The sequence below is a fragment of the Lichenostomus cassidix genome, chromosome 10, assembly GCF_008360975.1.
Source record: "Lichenostomus cassidix isolate B80296 chromosome 10, HeHo_3.0, whole genome shotgun sequence".
NCBI lineage: Eukaryota > Metazoa > Chordata > Aves > Passeriformes > Meliphagidae > Lichenostomus > Lichenostomus cassidix.
This window is the reverse complement of record NC_139491.1, coordinates 16340597-16355827: the sequence shown is the minus strand read 5'-3', so window position 1 is coordinate 16355827 and position 15231 is coordinate 16340597. Positions and strand designations below refer to the sequence as shown.

Here is a 15231-nt window from a genome sequence, read left to right as displayed (position 1 = left end):
AAGCTTATATTTTTGAGGTGCTGCTTTCCTATCCGCAGCTGAACAGTGTGAGTTATTAGATATTCTCTCAGCAAATTCAGCCCCAGAGTACCTCTGTAGGTGCCACACAAAACTTCATCTGTATGATGAAGGGCGTGAAGAAGGACAACTTGTAATTTGATAGTTTAATGCTTTCACAATTTACTTTGGCATGAGCTTCAAGGGAATTCCAACAACCAATACCAATGTCTTAGCAAGATGCAGGCAATAATCTTCATCTGTGCCAAGAATACTTCAGCAACGACAGAAAAGGATACAAAAGGTCTCTCTACACAAACATATTGTAGACACGGCAAACTGAACTAAGCTCTTTCCAAACAAGTTCACAAAATACTTGTGCTACTCTGTTCTATGCTGTTTTCTGTCTCAGCTGACAGATTCTCCTTCAGGGAACCTGCAGCATCTTGAGGTTTCAGCAGTGAGTGACTGGATCCCTCTCAAATGGATTTCACATATTGAGCTACAGCATACGGTTTTGATAAAACAAAACTACTTTCTTACTTGAAAAGAATGAAATGCACCAAAAAGTAGAAAATAGTTAGATGAAACTTCAAAAAATTTCACTCTTTGCAAGGGGATTTAAAGAACCAAAACAAACAAAGACTTTTTTTCCTAAAAGGGTGAAAGATGCATCTTCAGAAAAAATAGTAAGCATTTAACTATACTATTTATATATATTGTTCATAATGAGCCAAGATCACTTGGCTCATTTAGATTCACAAAACAAAACCATGAGGTTTCACAAAAACACTGTCATGAAGGTTATGTAAAACCAAATGCATCACCACTAAATCATAAACATGTACACTTCAAATTATGAGACAATGACCAGGGACTTATGGTTCTGGAGCAGGCTCATCTACAGAGGACATAAACTGAATTACCTCTAAATCAGAAATCCTTAATTTTATGAACTGATTAAACACCAGAACAGAGAGCAATTACACTTGGTTACCTGCCAAGTTTGATTCTAATAAAATCAAAGCCCTAAATGAAAAGAAAACAACAGCAGAGAAAACGCCCTACAGAAAATAAGGTTCTAAATTTTGGAATTTTGGTTCAAAATGGTTTCCAGGGGAGTAACATTCTCCTTCTAATATATGGTTCAGTTATTAATACCTTTCATTTCTATTAAAATCAAAAAAGATAATGCACATTACATGAGTGATGACTATTTTGTGATGGACTCCAAACGATCCAGCATGGCATAGAAAGCAGAAGTATCATCCAGCCAGCAGTTTCAGTCCACCAAAAAACACACTTACTACATGGGAGCTTAAAAAAAAGGAAAGAGAAAACAAAACTTCCCACTGAAAATACCAAGTAGTACATTAGAAAATCCTAAAAAATTTAAACAACTGAACACTGTACAGCAGTTTGCAGAAGCTTCTGGTTAAGCCTGTGGGAAATTACTGCTTTAAAAATTAAAAGCAACCATTTGTGGGAACACCTAACTCTTGAAATCACTACCATGACACAACATTGGCTCATCACGAAATAATACCCCAATGGTTTGCTGCAGGAATATGCTTCAGTGAGTGGAGGGAGAAGGGAAGAATAAGCAGACAACAGACAAATCCCAGAGAAAAATGATTGTGTATTGGTTCCAGTTCTAGGAAATAAAACCCAGGAGTACTCTGAAGCTGTTACCCTGGGTCCCTATAAGTCTTATACATACATCAGTAGTTCTAAAAGGAAAGGTTCGTGAGCCGATCAGGAGGAGACAGACACTATAAAGAAAAGCTGATCATTAATTGGAACTGAAAGATGTTTATCACATAACTGAAGTGCTACTTCACGAATATCTTTCAGAAGTGAAGTGTCTCAAACATCCAATGCTGCAGCATCGCACATTCCTCAGCAAGACACCAAAGTGATTCCCTGGGACGCTGTAAAGCCCAGGAGTGGCTCACAAAGGAAGCCTGAGTGAGCACTGAGCACTGCCAGTGGAACAGGACAGAAACCAAACATGCACCCATTGCTTTGTGTCTCCAATTAAGGTATTTATGAGCCTCCTATGTAGGCAAGGCTTGATGGACTGTGCAGTAAATAGCTCTCTTTTACCTTCCTACATTGCTTTCCTCAGACTTCAGCCCTTCATTAATTCTACTGCAGGTAAACCAATCAGAAAATCAAAATCAGTAGATAAATCGGACATCTAAATTTCAGTCAAACTTAACTTGCCCTGCTGATAGCAGTAAATAAGGTACCACAAAAAAGATTAAAGAATGAGCCCCTTGTAAGCAGGACTTCTGTTCATTCCTGAAACAAAGAGCACACTTCTAGAATTCCATTAACACCACGAGATGGTGAATGTGACCAACTGATTAATGCCACTAAAAAGTTTGGAAAATGTAACCTCCACACATAGCAAAATTCACTTCATTCAAATGACAAGGCATCTTCCCACTCTTGCACTTTGCTAGTACTAAGTGTGTACCTAACTGGCACTCTGGGAGGAGCTGCTGCCCTGTGCTGTCTCATAAGCCACTGTCAAAGGTCCCCTCATCAGCTGAGGCTACTGATTTGTGCAATAAGGCTCCTTTCACAGGGAGATTTGCTACAGAAAACACTCTGAATCTGATTACCTCTGCTTGGAGTAATAAAATGTGTTTAATCTGTGACAACTCAACATTAGTTATACTTGAGGTCACCCAAATTTAGAAGTTAGAAGTGTTTACTCTAAAAATCCAGGTTTGTGTTTGTGTTCTACATGAGGTCCAAACTGGATCTGTGCTTGAAAGCCTCCAAATTCACAGGCCTTTTCAAAGGAGACGGGATGGGAACCATTCAGAATGTCATCACGAGCCTAGAGAGGATAAACAAAGATATGTCAGAGACATCCAAAACAACTATTTCACCTCAAATTCCTTGAAAGCTTGGATACAGCCAGCAACACACTTTTCTGTCTGAAGGTTTTTATTTTCCCATTATGGATGTGTATGTGACTAATAAAATAAGCAAAGGGCTAGATTATTTCATGGTGACTATCTGTGGAGACTTATTGAAGCTATGATTGTAAGAACTTTGATCAAAAAGAGAACTTGACATCCATTTCCTGACGCATGTGTAAATAAAATACAACACACACATACACTTCTGTGCATGTACACCCATATATACAGATACAAGCATGTGCATATACACAGACTGAAAAGCTTTCATCCTACTGCCTCATATAGGAGGGATAAAGATCTCCATAACTAGTAGGTAAAAACTAAATCACTGTTGTAGATATGGAACCAGGAAAAGGCACACAGCATTTTTCTTCCTTCTGTGTAAATTTGTTGGTCTTTGAAAATGACAGATTTTATAGCTCTGGCAATAGAAAGCTCACCTATCCATAGACAAAGCCAATGACAAAGCATTATCAACACAAACTGTCCTTAGAACAGCCTGAATGACATATTTCAGTGGCAGGAAAACAGCTCAGCGTGACAGTAATCTCAAATACTTCGACAATGTACTGCTGTTCTTGTTACAAGTTCCTTGTTATAAGCAACACCAGCCTTATCTTTTGCCTCAGATTTTTAAAATGTTATTTAGAGCAACATCAAGTAGAACAACAGTGCATTCTATTAAACTTTCAATTACATTTTGGGGTTTTTTTAACTTAAAAAAACCCCAAACTTGAACTAAGAATTTAAAAGCCTAGTTTTTTTCAGTCTGAATTGCAGGTGGCTGCAATGGCACCTTCAGTTACACAGTATCTTCTGCATAAAGCTCCTGGCTTTGCTAAGGTACGTAGAGTACCTCCAAGAGTTATGGGAACCTGTCTAGCTGGACTCCTGCTGTGTCACATGACAAGGTTCCCTTTGGACAGGAAGCCTGCCTGCCTTGTGTGCTGTCTAGGCTGAAGCTTGGAAACGAGTGCAGAAGAGCCTCTCTCACTGACCAAGCACAAGAGAAAAAGACACAAGAAACAGAAAGCTGTTTGCAAGGCTGACCTGAGATTCCCCATTACACAAAGAGCACCAGCCATAGCAAAGAAGAGGGAGAAGAACCAAAAAGGGCAACTTGAGACTAAAGACATGTACCAGTTTTAAGGACGAAGGATGTGAAAGCCAGTGGATTTTTGGCTCAGTAAGGGTTTCAAAGGATTTGGTTAAAAAAAATCAGCAAAGCCTCTCTACTATCATGTGTGTTTGGAGGGATAGACAAAAGAGTAAAACTAAAGCACATCCAGAACTAGAATTCTAGAAGATGGAGTATATGAGCCACAAAATTTGCCTAATTAACCTACACAGGTTTTCTCAGACAGGGTAAAAGGTATTGTACCTGAACATAAAGCAAATTAAGCTGAACAGGATCTCTTGAGTCTACATTCTGGTCTGAATAAAAGAACTTCCGTCTCAGCAGCAGTGTTTCATTTTCATCCACTCCTTGCTCTCTGAAGGTCCGGCTGTGATCCAACCAATTTACTGCAACAGAGCCACAGACATGCACACTGTCAAATCCACTGCTGCCAGGGTTAAAAGCTGTTGGGAAACTCATGGGATAATTGGCATTCCTACTGCAGGGAGGAAACTCCACAAGAACTGTTGCTTTCATTTCTGTTTCTAGTCATCAGTGCTGAACGTTTGCAACAAAAAAATACTGAAAAACAGTACTGCTGAGAAACAAGGATATACTATAGCATAAACACCTTTAATATTGTTGAAGAAACAACTAGAGTAATGTTTTAATACTGAATTTAGATCTTCAAAGCTTCACTACAAAATAAATTTACCACATTTTACCTCTAAAATAAATGATTCTGTTTGCCTTTCTCATCCTTGAACACAATTTTAGAACACCTTCCTTGCCACTTATAATTAACCTTAGTGTATTACAGTGAAGCAGAAAAAACCAATTTGCAGGATTTAACACACAAAACAAATCAAATACTGTTTTAGTTTTTTGACAAACATCACAGTTAAAATTTATACCTTCAAAAATCCAACTACCTTTAATGAAGAGACAAAAATGACCCTTCATACTTAAGTTGAAATATCCCTACCAAAAAAGTAACAAAAAGCACTTCAAAACACCTGTGAACTCTCAGAGACATTAACTTTCCCATTCATTTCATTTTAAAAATACTCAATCACTGACTACACTACATATGAAGGGATGCAGAATACAGCCAGGAACCAACTGAGACACACTGAACAGTCTAAAAATGCATTCCTGAATGACTTTCTTGCATGATACTGCAGGAAGATATTAAACAAAGAATTACCCTGGAATATGTTACTCACAATCATCATCTGTATGAAGCTTTGCCTTCAGTTTTTCCATTTTTCTTTCATCCCGTAGCAGTGTTCTATCTTTCTTAAGTGTTCCTGTACTCTCCTCTTTCTTCTCCTCGATGCTCTCCTGGATTAAGGAATATTCCTCATAATTTGTTATTCCTGGAATTATAAATAAATCCAGTGCTTGTAACAATAAAAATTTAATACGTTTTAGGATGGATGAAATATTCTTTTCCACATATTAAAATACCAATGGCTTATTCCAAACATAGTAAGCATATGCCAGCTGAAATGCTCAAACAGTGTATGGGGAACAAGAAAAATAATCTGTAACTTCTGCATTCAAGACATCTTGCCAATATCTGACCTTGTCTTTCCAATACAGCATTCCTTTGTCATATGCTGCATTTGCCACTTTCAGAAAGGTACTAAGTTTTTTTTTGTTGTCTACCAAGAGAAGCTGCCAGTTTAAAAACATGATGGAATTTAAAATAGCAATAAATTCCAAAATGGAGACAGGCTATAGTAAAATTCAATCCGGGGATGCCTACAATTGCTTCCTGAGGACTGAGTAATTTCAGCTTGCCCATGATGTGTAAAAGAAATGTGACAGAGCCAACTAAGGAACACAAACCATGTGAAATTTATGATTTTTTTCTAAAAAAGTGTGAAGACTCCATTCTTCCTATGAATTTTTGGCAAAACTGAATCAAAAATCAGTTCACAATAGTTAGCATATGTGCTGAGTTCTTCTCATTTCTTTGTTCTGTTTGGGGTTTTGTACTGCTTGGGAAAGCATGTTTATGTTATACCAGACAGCAAATTAAAAGCTCACCTACATGACCACATTCATGAATATAAGTCAAACTAATTTTTGAGGTGAATTAGTTACAGCACATTAGAATCCAACATAAAAAACCTCAAAACTGAAATAGATGATTCACTTTCCAAGTAAAGCAATATAAATAAAATTAAGGCAGCTTGAATTCTAAATGAGATTTAAGCAAGGGTTTAAGACTTACATTAATCCATGTTGGATGCATGCTTAGAGCTAAATATCAATTTTTCAAAAATGTCTCTATTTAGCTAAATACTGAGACAGACTGTAAGCCATATGACACATTTTTGATCAGCTGCTCTGGATGGCTTCTATATGTTGTTTTACAAACGATACAATCGTGTGATCCACTCTTAATCATAACAAGACAAAGTCCTAAATTTGGGTACATCTCAAGGTCAGCAGTGTTCCTCTTTTAGCCAATTACAACTGAGTATAAATTCAGTTCTAAATCTCTACCCCACAGCAGGAAAGAGTATGCAAATATAATGTACAATAAAAAACTGGTATCTGTACTGCTGGATAACTTTGTGCTTCAACTAATAAGTCTTGAAGTTTAAGGATACAGCTGACTCTCTACAGACTTTGATAAAACCTGGACAACAGGTTTCAAGAAAGTGTTTGGTAAATAGGAACTTATAACAAACTTAAATTTTTCATATGTGCCAACTTCTAGCCACATAACATCCTAACAATCAAAATTTAAATATGGCAGAAAAACAAATTCTTAAGCATGTGGGTCCTAAAATCTTACCTATCCTGCTGCAAATGGTAACCAGCAATTCACCGACTGTTTTAGAATCATCCACCATGACTGTTTTCACTGACCCATCCAACATACGGATTTTCTGAGGTCTCTGTTTCTTTTTGTACTCCAATATATCCTAGGAAATAAACACAACTGTTGCTAAATGCTTTTGCAAGGCACCACAAGCTAAGCCACTACCTTAGGTGCCTAAAATAGGATTCCTTCCCACCCGCCAAGCTGGATTTTTCCTTTGTTACAGTATAGGCAAAATTATCATTTAACAAACTTGTGAAGTGACTACTTTTAGATCTGCCAGTGTCATTTTTCAAGAATTGTCCTAAGTGGCAAGATTAAAACCTAGTCAGGGCAGGATAGACCAAAATACCTTTGCGCTGCAAAACCTAGTCCAGCATTTCAAAAGGACTGCAATGCCCTTGGGCTGTAGCTAGCTGGCCATAAAGTGAGCCAGTATGACCTCATCAGCTCAAGTATACAAGAAACCAACTCTGCAACACAAGGTCACCTCAAATATAAAGCATATAACAAAAGTTATTTTTCAACTTTCTGTTAATCATTCTGTGAAGACACTACTGACCACAGTAGCTCAGTCACAACCTGATGCAGGAAAAAACTAACATCTGAGGCACAGCAAGGAAGAAGGACTAGGTCAAGTTCAGGAACAGACTCAAGACCCTCCTACCCCTCAAAAAATTAAACATTCTTCTTGCTATTTAAGATCAAGTTTTCTAAGCACATGGTGATGAAGGAAGCAAGAGACTTGCACCATACCCCATTTCTGAGCATGTAATAATCCAGTGTTCTTCCAGCCTCCAGCCAAATACCTTTTCGAGGATCATCATCTGACAAGAACAATCCATAGTCAGAGGCTGTGGAACAGAACAGACAGAGACACATTATAAAATATCAAACCTAATAAAGCCAACATGGTTTTATTCAGGGCTATTCAGCTTCAGGGTTAAGCCTCCATTACACTTACTTTCCATACTTAATAAACTTGGATGGAATTTTTTTTCTGTGCTTGATAAAACATTTAGTTTAGCAGCAGATAGCAGGGTACATCAGGCTTTATAGAGGGAAGATTTGAACAAAAGCTTCACTTTTGCCATCACATCTTCACATGTCACATCTACTGCATATTATATTTGCAACTACTTTTCTTTGAGACAGCCTTTTTTTAAATGCTCCCAAGTCCTGCTTTGGAATTGACTAACCAAAAATACAAGCAAGTTTAGCCTTAACCATAGTGTACTATTTCAAGGAGCAGTTCTGTTTTCAAAACACAGTGTGCTTTCAACCCTCCACAGAATGAGGTTATTATAAACTTGGGAATCTTTTCAGTAGATGATTCAGGTTTAGGTATTTAAAAATATACAAGGCTTTTAGAATTATATCCATAATGAACACAGGAAAAACTTGCATCTTTTGCAGGCTAAAAAATGTAAATCGATTCTTTCAGAACCACAAGTAAATGATAAAACTTTCACTGCCACACAAAAACAAACCCAGGCTTAGGTTTCAAAGATTGAATTGCAGATACACAAAACAAAGTATCATGACTGTTAATGTAAGGCCTGTCCATATGCATGAAGAACTGATACAGATTCTAGCTCCCAACCAAAAAACAACCATGCAGCAGCTGAGCCTGCTCTGTTTGCAGTTCTGCAGGCCAAGCTAATGACCCTTCCCATGGCCAGCAGCACACAGTGTGCTACAGCAGCTCTGGGCCCTACCTTGTTTACTTTCAGCCACGTTAGGGCTCTTTGGTCAGAAAGCCAGGTAAAAAACCTACAATTTTTTGATAACATTTCATCTTTAAAAGCCATCCAGAGCAATAATTTACATTTAACAGCACTTACATTAAACACATAATTACTTATGGAATTATATAAAAGACATTTCATTAATAAGAGTGTAACTGACTTACAAGTACACAATTGAAAAACAGCCTAATAAGATGAAAAATTTCCCCTGCTGACCTTAATTAAAAGGTCAAGTGATATGTACACACAGGATGTTTATGATACAGATTCAGTACAGAATCACTTCTGTAGATTTTAGAATTTGTGCCTATAAATAGGGTGTGACCTTTAGAGGCAGACAAAGCACCTTGCACAGAGCACAGAATTACCAAGGAAGCAAAGACTGCTCTGATACTCATTTGTGGGGCATGCACCTGGTAATGAAATAGAAGGAGCTGTGCAACTTGCACATGAATATCACAGCCACCTTTGTGCTGGGACCAGGCTTGTGGGAAAAGTGAAGTGTGCACAGCTGGCAGCCATAATGCAGGACAAGTGCATTTTCTGTTGTGCACAACCACTTTATCTGCTGTACTGCACCACTGTGAGGCTTCTGATCTAACAGGCCAACACACACCTTTTTCCCTTTTTTTTTCCCTTTTAACAGCCACCAAGAAAGGGAAAGGATATGTTGGAAACATCTCTGTTCATCACCCAACTTCATAAGGTTTTGTGAAGTTTGTAATTGCACTGCAATCACATATAAAGGAAAAATCTTACTATAAAATCTGAGAACTCCTTCGCTTTTCTTTGAGGTTCATCATGTTCAGGGATATTTATCATACAACTTCTTTGAATTCAACAGCTATCTACAATCACTGCCTTGAGAGATCAGCATGGCAAAAATGCACAGCTTTTATCTGAAAACTGAAGCTCTGTAACTAGACTTCCCAAAGACTCCTGCAAAGGAGAAGTAATTCTAAGTAATAATAATGAAGTCCATTACTAGTAATTTATTCTAACAATTCAGACAAGATTTTTGAAATGGCTGCACAGATTGAAAGCTTTGCCTAAAACTCAACAAACAACCTGCTTCAAGAATTACATTCCAGTAGCATTATATACCATGCAGCACCAAAGGGCTTTGGAGCATCTGAATTTTTTGACAACTTTGACTAGGTTAAAACCAGGCCTTTTGTCCATGGTATTTCCCAGTCTGTATTAATCTAATTTGCTCAATAGGTGCAGAGACAGTTACATTTGATTAACATATGGCAGCATGGTAACTATGGTATGCACAGCACAGTGATGATTTTAGTTACTAACCAGTTTCAAACATTACTCTTTGCACATTTTGGAGGTATCCAGCCATTCTTTTGTAATTCGTATTGTCACTTCCTTTGCTGAGGCACAAAATAAGTCTGCCTAGACCTTCTTAGAAAACATTTCCAGAAACACTGCTTTAAACAGATAATACCAAGAAAATTGCTCTCCCAACAGGAGAGCAATTTCTCATCTTTTCGGCAAACAAGATGCTTAAGGAGTCAAAGTTCTACCAAAAAAAACATCCATTGTGGGAAAACCTTTGTCAGGACAAAAGGAAGAAAAACAACACAGCTACTTTCTGTCACTCAAAATCCTGTTTGTGCACTTGTTTTCTTTCACTCCACAGCCTTATAATTTAAATTTTAAAAAACCCCAACAAAACCAAACCAAACCAAACCCTCCAACATGAAAGATAAATGAAGGAACAGGACAATGTAAAAAACCCCCACAGGTTTACGTCCATTTTCAACTCAGCCAATGAACTGCCAGAGGACAAATTGAGGAACTCACCTTGCCCTGTTTGAGCCTCTGGCACTCGCTCCCGAATAACTCGACAGGCGTCGTACACTGCAGTGGATGGTTCAAACTGCATCGTCTTCACCACATTGCACTGCCGCACACAGATCTTCAAGGAAAGAGCTACCATGGTGCCAAGCCACTAGCAAGTTCCTACTAAAGTACCTGAAAAAGCAGTAATAGTGCTGTTGCTTACCGTTTTCCATTTAATGCTTTAATATGTTCAGCTTTTCATTTAACAAATTAACTTAGTTCAGTAGAATTACTTTTATTCAAATGCACTTCTACATAAAGTCTCATTAGTATCATCAAGCTAGAAACTATCCAAAACAAGTATTTTTCTTGGTATAATGGAAATTAATTTTTCAAAAACTTGTGTACACATACCAAATATTCACACTTTCTTTGAGGTAGGTTGAAATGGTGCATAGAAAAACAATAAACTCATGCGGTATATTTACACAAAATTTACTGCTGATAGAAAATTATTTTTCTCTCACCACACCTTTATATTAGACCATTTAGACTAGCTGGTAACTAACAGCTTAAAATAACTACTTCACCAAAAGTAGGATTTTCTTAGCACATAACTACTCTTTCCTGAAGACTCTGAAATGTGTAATACAGTGTTATGGTTTTTCTCAAGTCTCCACATAGATCTGCTAGATGTTTTTAGCTCTCTGTTACACAGCTACAGAGAGCTTCAAGAATGAGCTATTTTTCATTTCAGTTCTATTTCAGAAACTACACCAAATTTGTCAGCATTTTGTAGAGAAACAGGAAGCTACAGATGCTTTTTGTATTGTTTCATTTTGTAGAGAGTCTGGGCTTTGTCTCCAATGTCTTCCCTTGCTGTTTTAACAGTCCCAACCACTCTTCCATCATTACACTTTCCACAGTGATCTCCAAGAACTCTTCAGAACTGAAATCCTTTCTCCATAAATACAGAATGCACTAGAATCCCCAAATAATTACTGCATAGATTTACCTGTGTGTTTTTAAACAGGAGTTTCCTAGGGGATCCTATTTACTAACTTGAAGAGCTGGAAGGTTGTTTTCCTCAAGTTCAGGGGCCTGACTTTACTCTTCATCTGACCCATATCCCCACAATCACAAACTCCCCTGGTGCATGATGACTACAGTCCAGACTGCCTCCAACCTCAGCATCCCTGCTTAGCTCCTGCTGGTCACCACCTGCTCCAGTACTGCATGCCCTCTGGAAGGGCTGTCCATTACCTGGTGGAAGAGGTTACATCCTGCATGCATTCCCTGAGTCTCCTGGATTGCCTACAGCTCCCTGTGCTACTTTTCCAGCAGCTGCAGGAAAGGATGAAGTCCCCCAGCAGGAGGAGAGCCTGTAATGCCTCCTGTTGCTGGAGCAAGCACTGTGTCAATAGGCTCCCCTGGAGGGGGTGGCCTGCAGCAGACACCTGCCTTGAGGTTGCTTTGCTGCCTCAGACTCTGATTTTCATCCACAGGCTTTCAACCTGCTCTTGGTTGTTCTTCAGAACTCTATCCTTCCTTTAATGTAGAGGGTAACACCTTCCCCTCTCTCTTCTCTGCTGTCTCTTCTGAACTGCCAGCAGCCATCCAGAGCCACACCCCAGCCATGGCATTCATCTCACCACGTTTCAGTAAAGGCAACTTCGCCACAGCTTTCCAGCAGCAAGGTGTACTCTTGTCAGTGTGACACAAGGCTGTACTGGCTCATTTGAAAACAAGCAGAGGTCCCATTTCAGAGAGAAGGTTCTTTTAAAAGTACATTGATCAGGTTTTCAGCTTTTTAATAGTTTCAGTTTGTGCTCATGCACCACATAAACCATAAACATGTGTGTCAGAAGGAACCTCAAAAAGCAGCCCCGTATAGTGCCTTGCATTGCAAAATATGCATCCCTTAGCTGTCCATGCCAGATACTCGTTTAATCCACAAAGCTCCATCAAAATGGAGTCCACAACATCCACAGGTAAGCTGCTCCACTTTTATTTTTCTTTTTACTACTTCTACATTTTGGGTGGTTCTCCCCTAATCACACGAATTTTCAAGTTAGGTTTTCCACTCTGCGAAAGAATCTTAATCTACATAAAGAGAAATGCAATTTTGTCCCTGACATCTTTAATGCACTTGTACAAGTTTGGCACCTGTTACTGAGTCCTCCCAATGCTACTTTATTTTTTTCTTTCAGGGTGAAATTCAACTCAAAGAAAGAGGAACCTAAACAGATCAGTGGTCTGGTCTCCCTCAGTTCAGTGCTCTTGGTTTCAGAGACACCAAAGGATGTTTCATCTGAGAAAGAGTTTATGGAAAGAGCTCATGACTTATCAGCTTCCTCCAACACTATGTTCTCAAGATCAAGAGAAAGGTTTTCATTTGCCTCCTCCAGATTATCCTCAGACTCTAAACCTCCCCACTTGGCTTTCAGTAATAAATGGAACAGGCAGTTCCCATCTCCTGGGTAACAGCCAGAACAGGACAGCTGTTTTTTCTCAAAAGAAGTAAGAACTTGGTCAAGAAAAAGGGCTGAGATCACAGAAAAAAACAAGGGGAAATATATCTTCCACATTCTCTTTATCTTCTATACATTGATTCACACCACATTTTATTACTTCTCTCTGCAAGTAATGGACTCTCTGTGCTTCACTCAAAATCACTCAGTCTATGGAATGGCTGATGAAAAGTTAAAAGGATTCTGGTAATTAAAAGAATTTTACATGAAATGGTTTGCCTGGTACTGTCTAATTCTCTGCAAGTAATGAAATAGCAAATTTTTAAATCAGACTGTGACTGATCTATGCTTGTAAGGTGGGAGACTGGAATAATAAATTAAGGATCTGAACGCTCTGGGAGAGATAGCAGCAGCTTTGAGCTCTTAAAAAAGCCACAGATCGTAACTTGGAGAACGCAGCGCCTACAGATACATATCAGAGTGTGTATGTCACAGCCTCGAGCTGAACCATCACAGTGCTCATGTTCTGGAAAATCTGAACAAAAACAAAATCCCATCCAGCGCTTGAACTGAAATGAGCAGGCCTCTGCTCACAGAGATACCTCACCAACAAAGCAAACAAGCACAAATATTTCAAACACATATTACCCAAGACAATAAAATATAAGATAATATCTTATCCCAAGATGTTATCAAGGACTGAAAAGTAAAACAAGAATGAGGCAGCAATAAGGTTCTCGAAAGTAACTTCAGGCTGGAGGAATATTTGCCTCTGGGTTATGAAGTGATTATACACACTTAGCCAGAACATCTATGGCAGGAGGACCCTCCAGCACAGGAGCAGGAGAGAAACACTGTCCCAGCTGGGTCACCATGGGCTCTGCTCCCTGAACCTCGGGAGGGTAAAGCTTGAGCAGCCACCTCCACTCCATTTGCACAGCCTTTCTGCAAGTCTCAGCTGAAGTTACTATGCCCTTGCCCAAAGCTCCCTGCAGGGACACATTCTCACTAGAGATAGGAAGCTGTTACCATTAAATTACAACAGGTGTGGGCTTAAAAGCAGATACATACTCCATGAACAGTTAATATATTTATCTTTAATAATTTCTCTTTAATAAAAAAAGCTTTCTGAAATTTTAAGGACCAATATTTACAAAACAAACATCTCTTCATATCTTGTAAAATAGGCATTTTCAGTGAAACAACTTCAACATTAAATACAAAAAAATGTTCTTTGATGAAACACTTATACATATTTAAAGATCTTAATAGTGTATTTTCCCTGAAATGAAATAAATCTGTAAAATGCTTATTGCAAGTCACAAACTAATAAATCTAAACAAAAGCTCAAATATATTTGTTTGAGAAATGTCCCCAAAACAACAGGAAGAAAGTTGATGCCAAAACACACCCACCCTTAATTTCCACTGGAAATTATTTAAAACTGCTTTTCCTCCTGGTGTCATTCAAGAGGAGCAAAACAGAACTAGCCAACACCTAGCAGGACTGCCAAAGCTGAGTAACAAACAAGTTTATTCATATCCTACAGCACTTCTTCCTCCGTCAGTCCCAACAGTAATTTCTAGAAAAGCTTTTTCTAACTAAACAGTAATTTCTACACACTATCTGTGCTACCACAGTAAATGAACAGCTTTTGCATGGATTTACTCTCAGACTTCCTTATCCCACTTCTGCTTCACCAACAAATGGCTTTCCCAACCAGCTCCTTAAAAAGCCTTCTACAAATGCAAAAATGAGTTGTCTGCTGTTTGTGAATATGTCTGTGTTAAAATGTTAAAAGCTTTGAGACAAGATGACACACATAAGATCAAGTTCAGACTTGCCCTAGCTAGAAAGCTTCCATGATTTTTTGCCAGGCTCATTAAGCGAGTACTAAACCAGCACAGGATCCAACTCTACACTACTGAAAACTTCACAAATCAAATAAACACTCTGAATGTGAGCCTCAGTTGATGTACAAAGCAGGTCTCTATTCCACAATATCTTGCTGAGATAACTAACATAATAAAACCACAATTCCAGAAAAGGTTCCCCAAGAAACTAAACTGTAGCTGAGAGCTCAGCTCTGCTAGACTGGGGAGGTGCCACTGATGTTACAATTACCTCATCAGCTGCTGTACAGAGACAGAGCGAGGCAACGGGCAGCAGAGATAGCTCAACAAGCATTTTATAAGGACTCTCAAGAGACATGTAACACCAGGTAAATGGCTCTTTCTCCAAATACTGACAAGGACAGAAACTTGCATGACAAAATTTCAACAGGAATCAACTATCATCAAGCCAAAAGCATAAAATAAAACATCAG

General features: G+C 38.5%; 1 protein-coding gene across 6 annotated transcripts in view; it reads right to left on the bottom strand.

Moving 5' to 3' along the window:
* The window catches only part of TLN2 (talin 2), a 143097-nt gene that overhangs the window by 76530 nt on the left and 51336 nt on the right, over positions 1 to 15231 (bottom strand). For 5 of the 6 annotated variants that reach the window (XM_085070862.1, XM_085070861.1, XM_085070860.1 and 2 more), the window contains 6 exons: positions 10456 to 10626; positions 7649 to 7746; positions 6866 to 6995; positions 5280 to 5432; positions 4318 to 4460; positions 2721 to 2848 (listed from right to left, as the gene is read on the bottom strand). In XM_085070862.1, coding sequence (XP_084926988.1) covers positions 2721 to 2848; positions 4318 to 4460; positions 5280 to 5432; positions 6866 to 6995; positions 7649 to 7746; positions 10456 to 10591 — 788 coding nt within the window. In that variant the 5' untranslated portion in view covers positions 10592 to 10626. The other variant, XM_085070865.1, reaches the window with a different exon arrangement.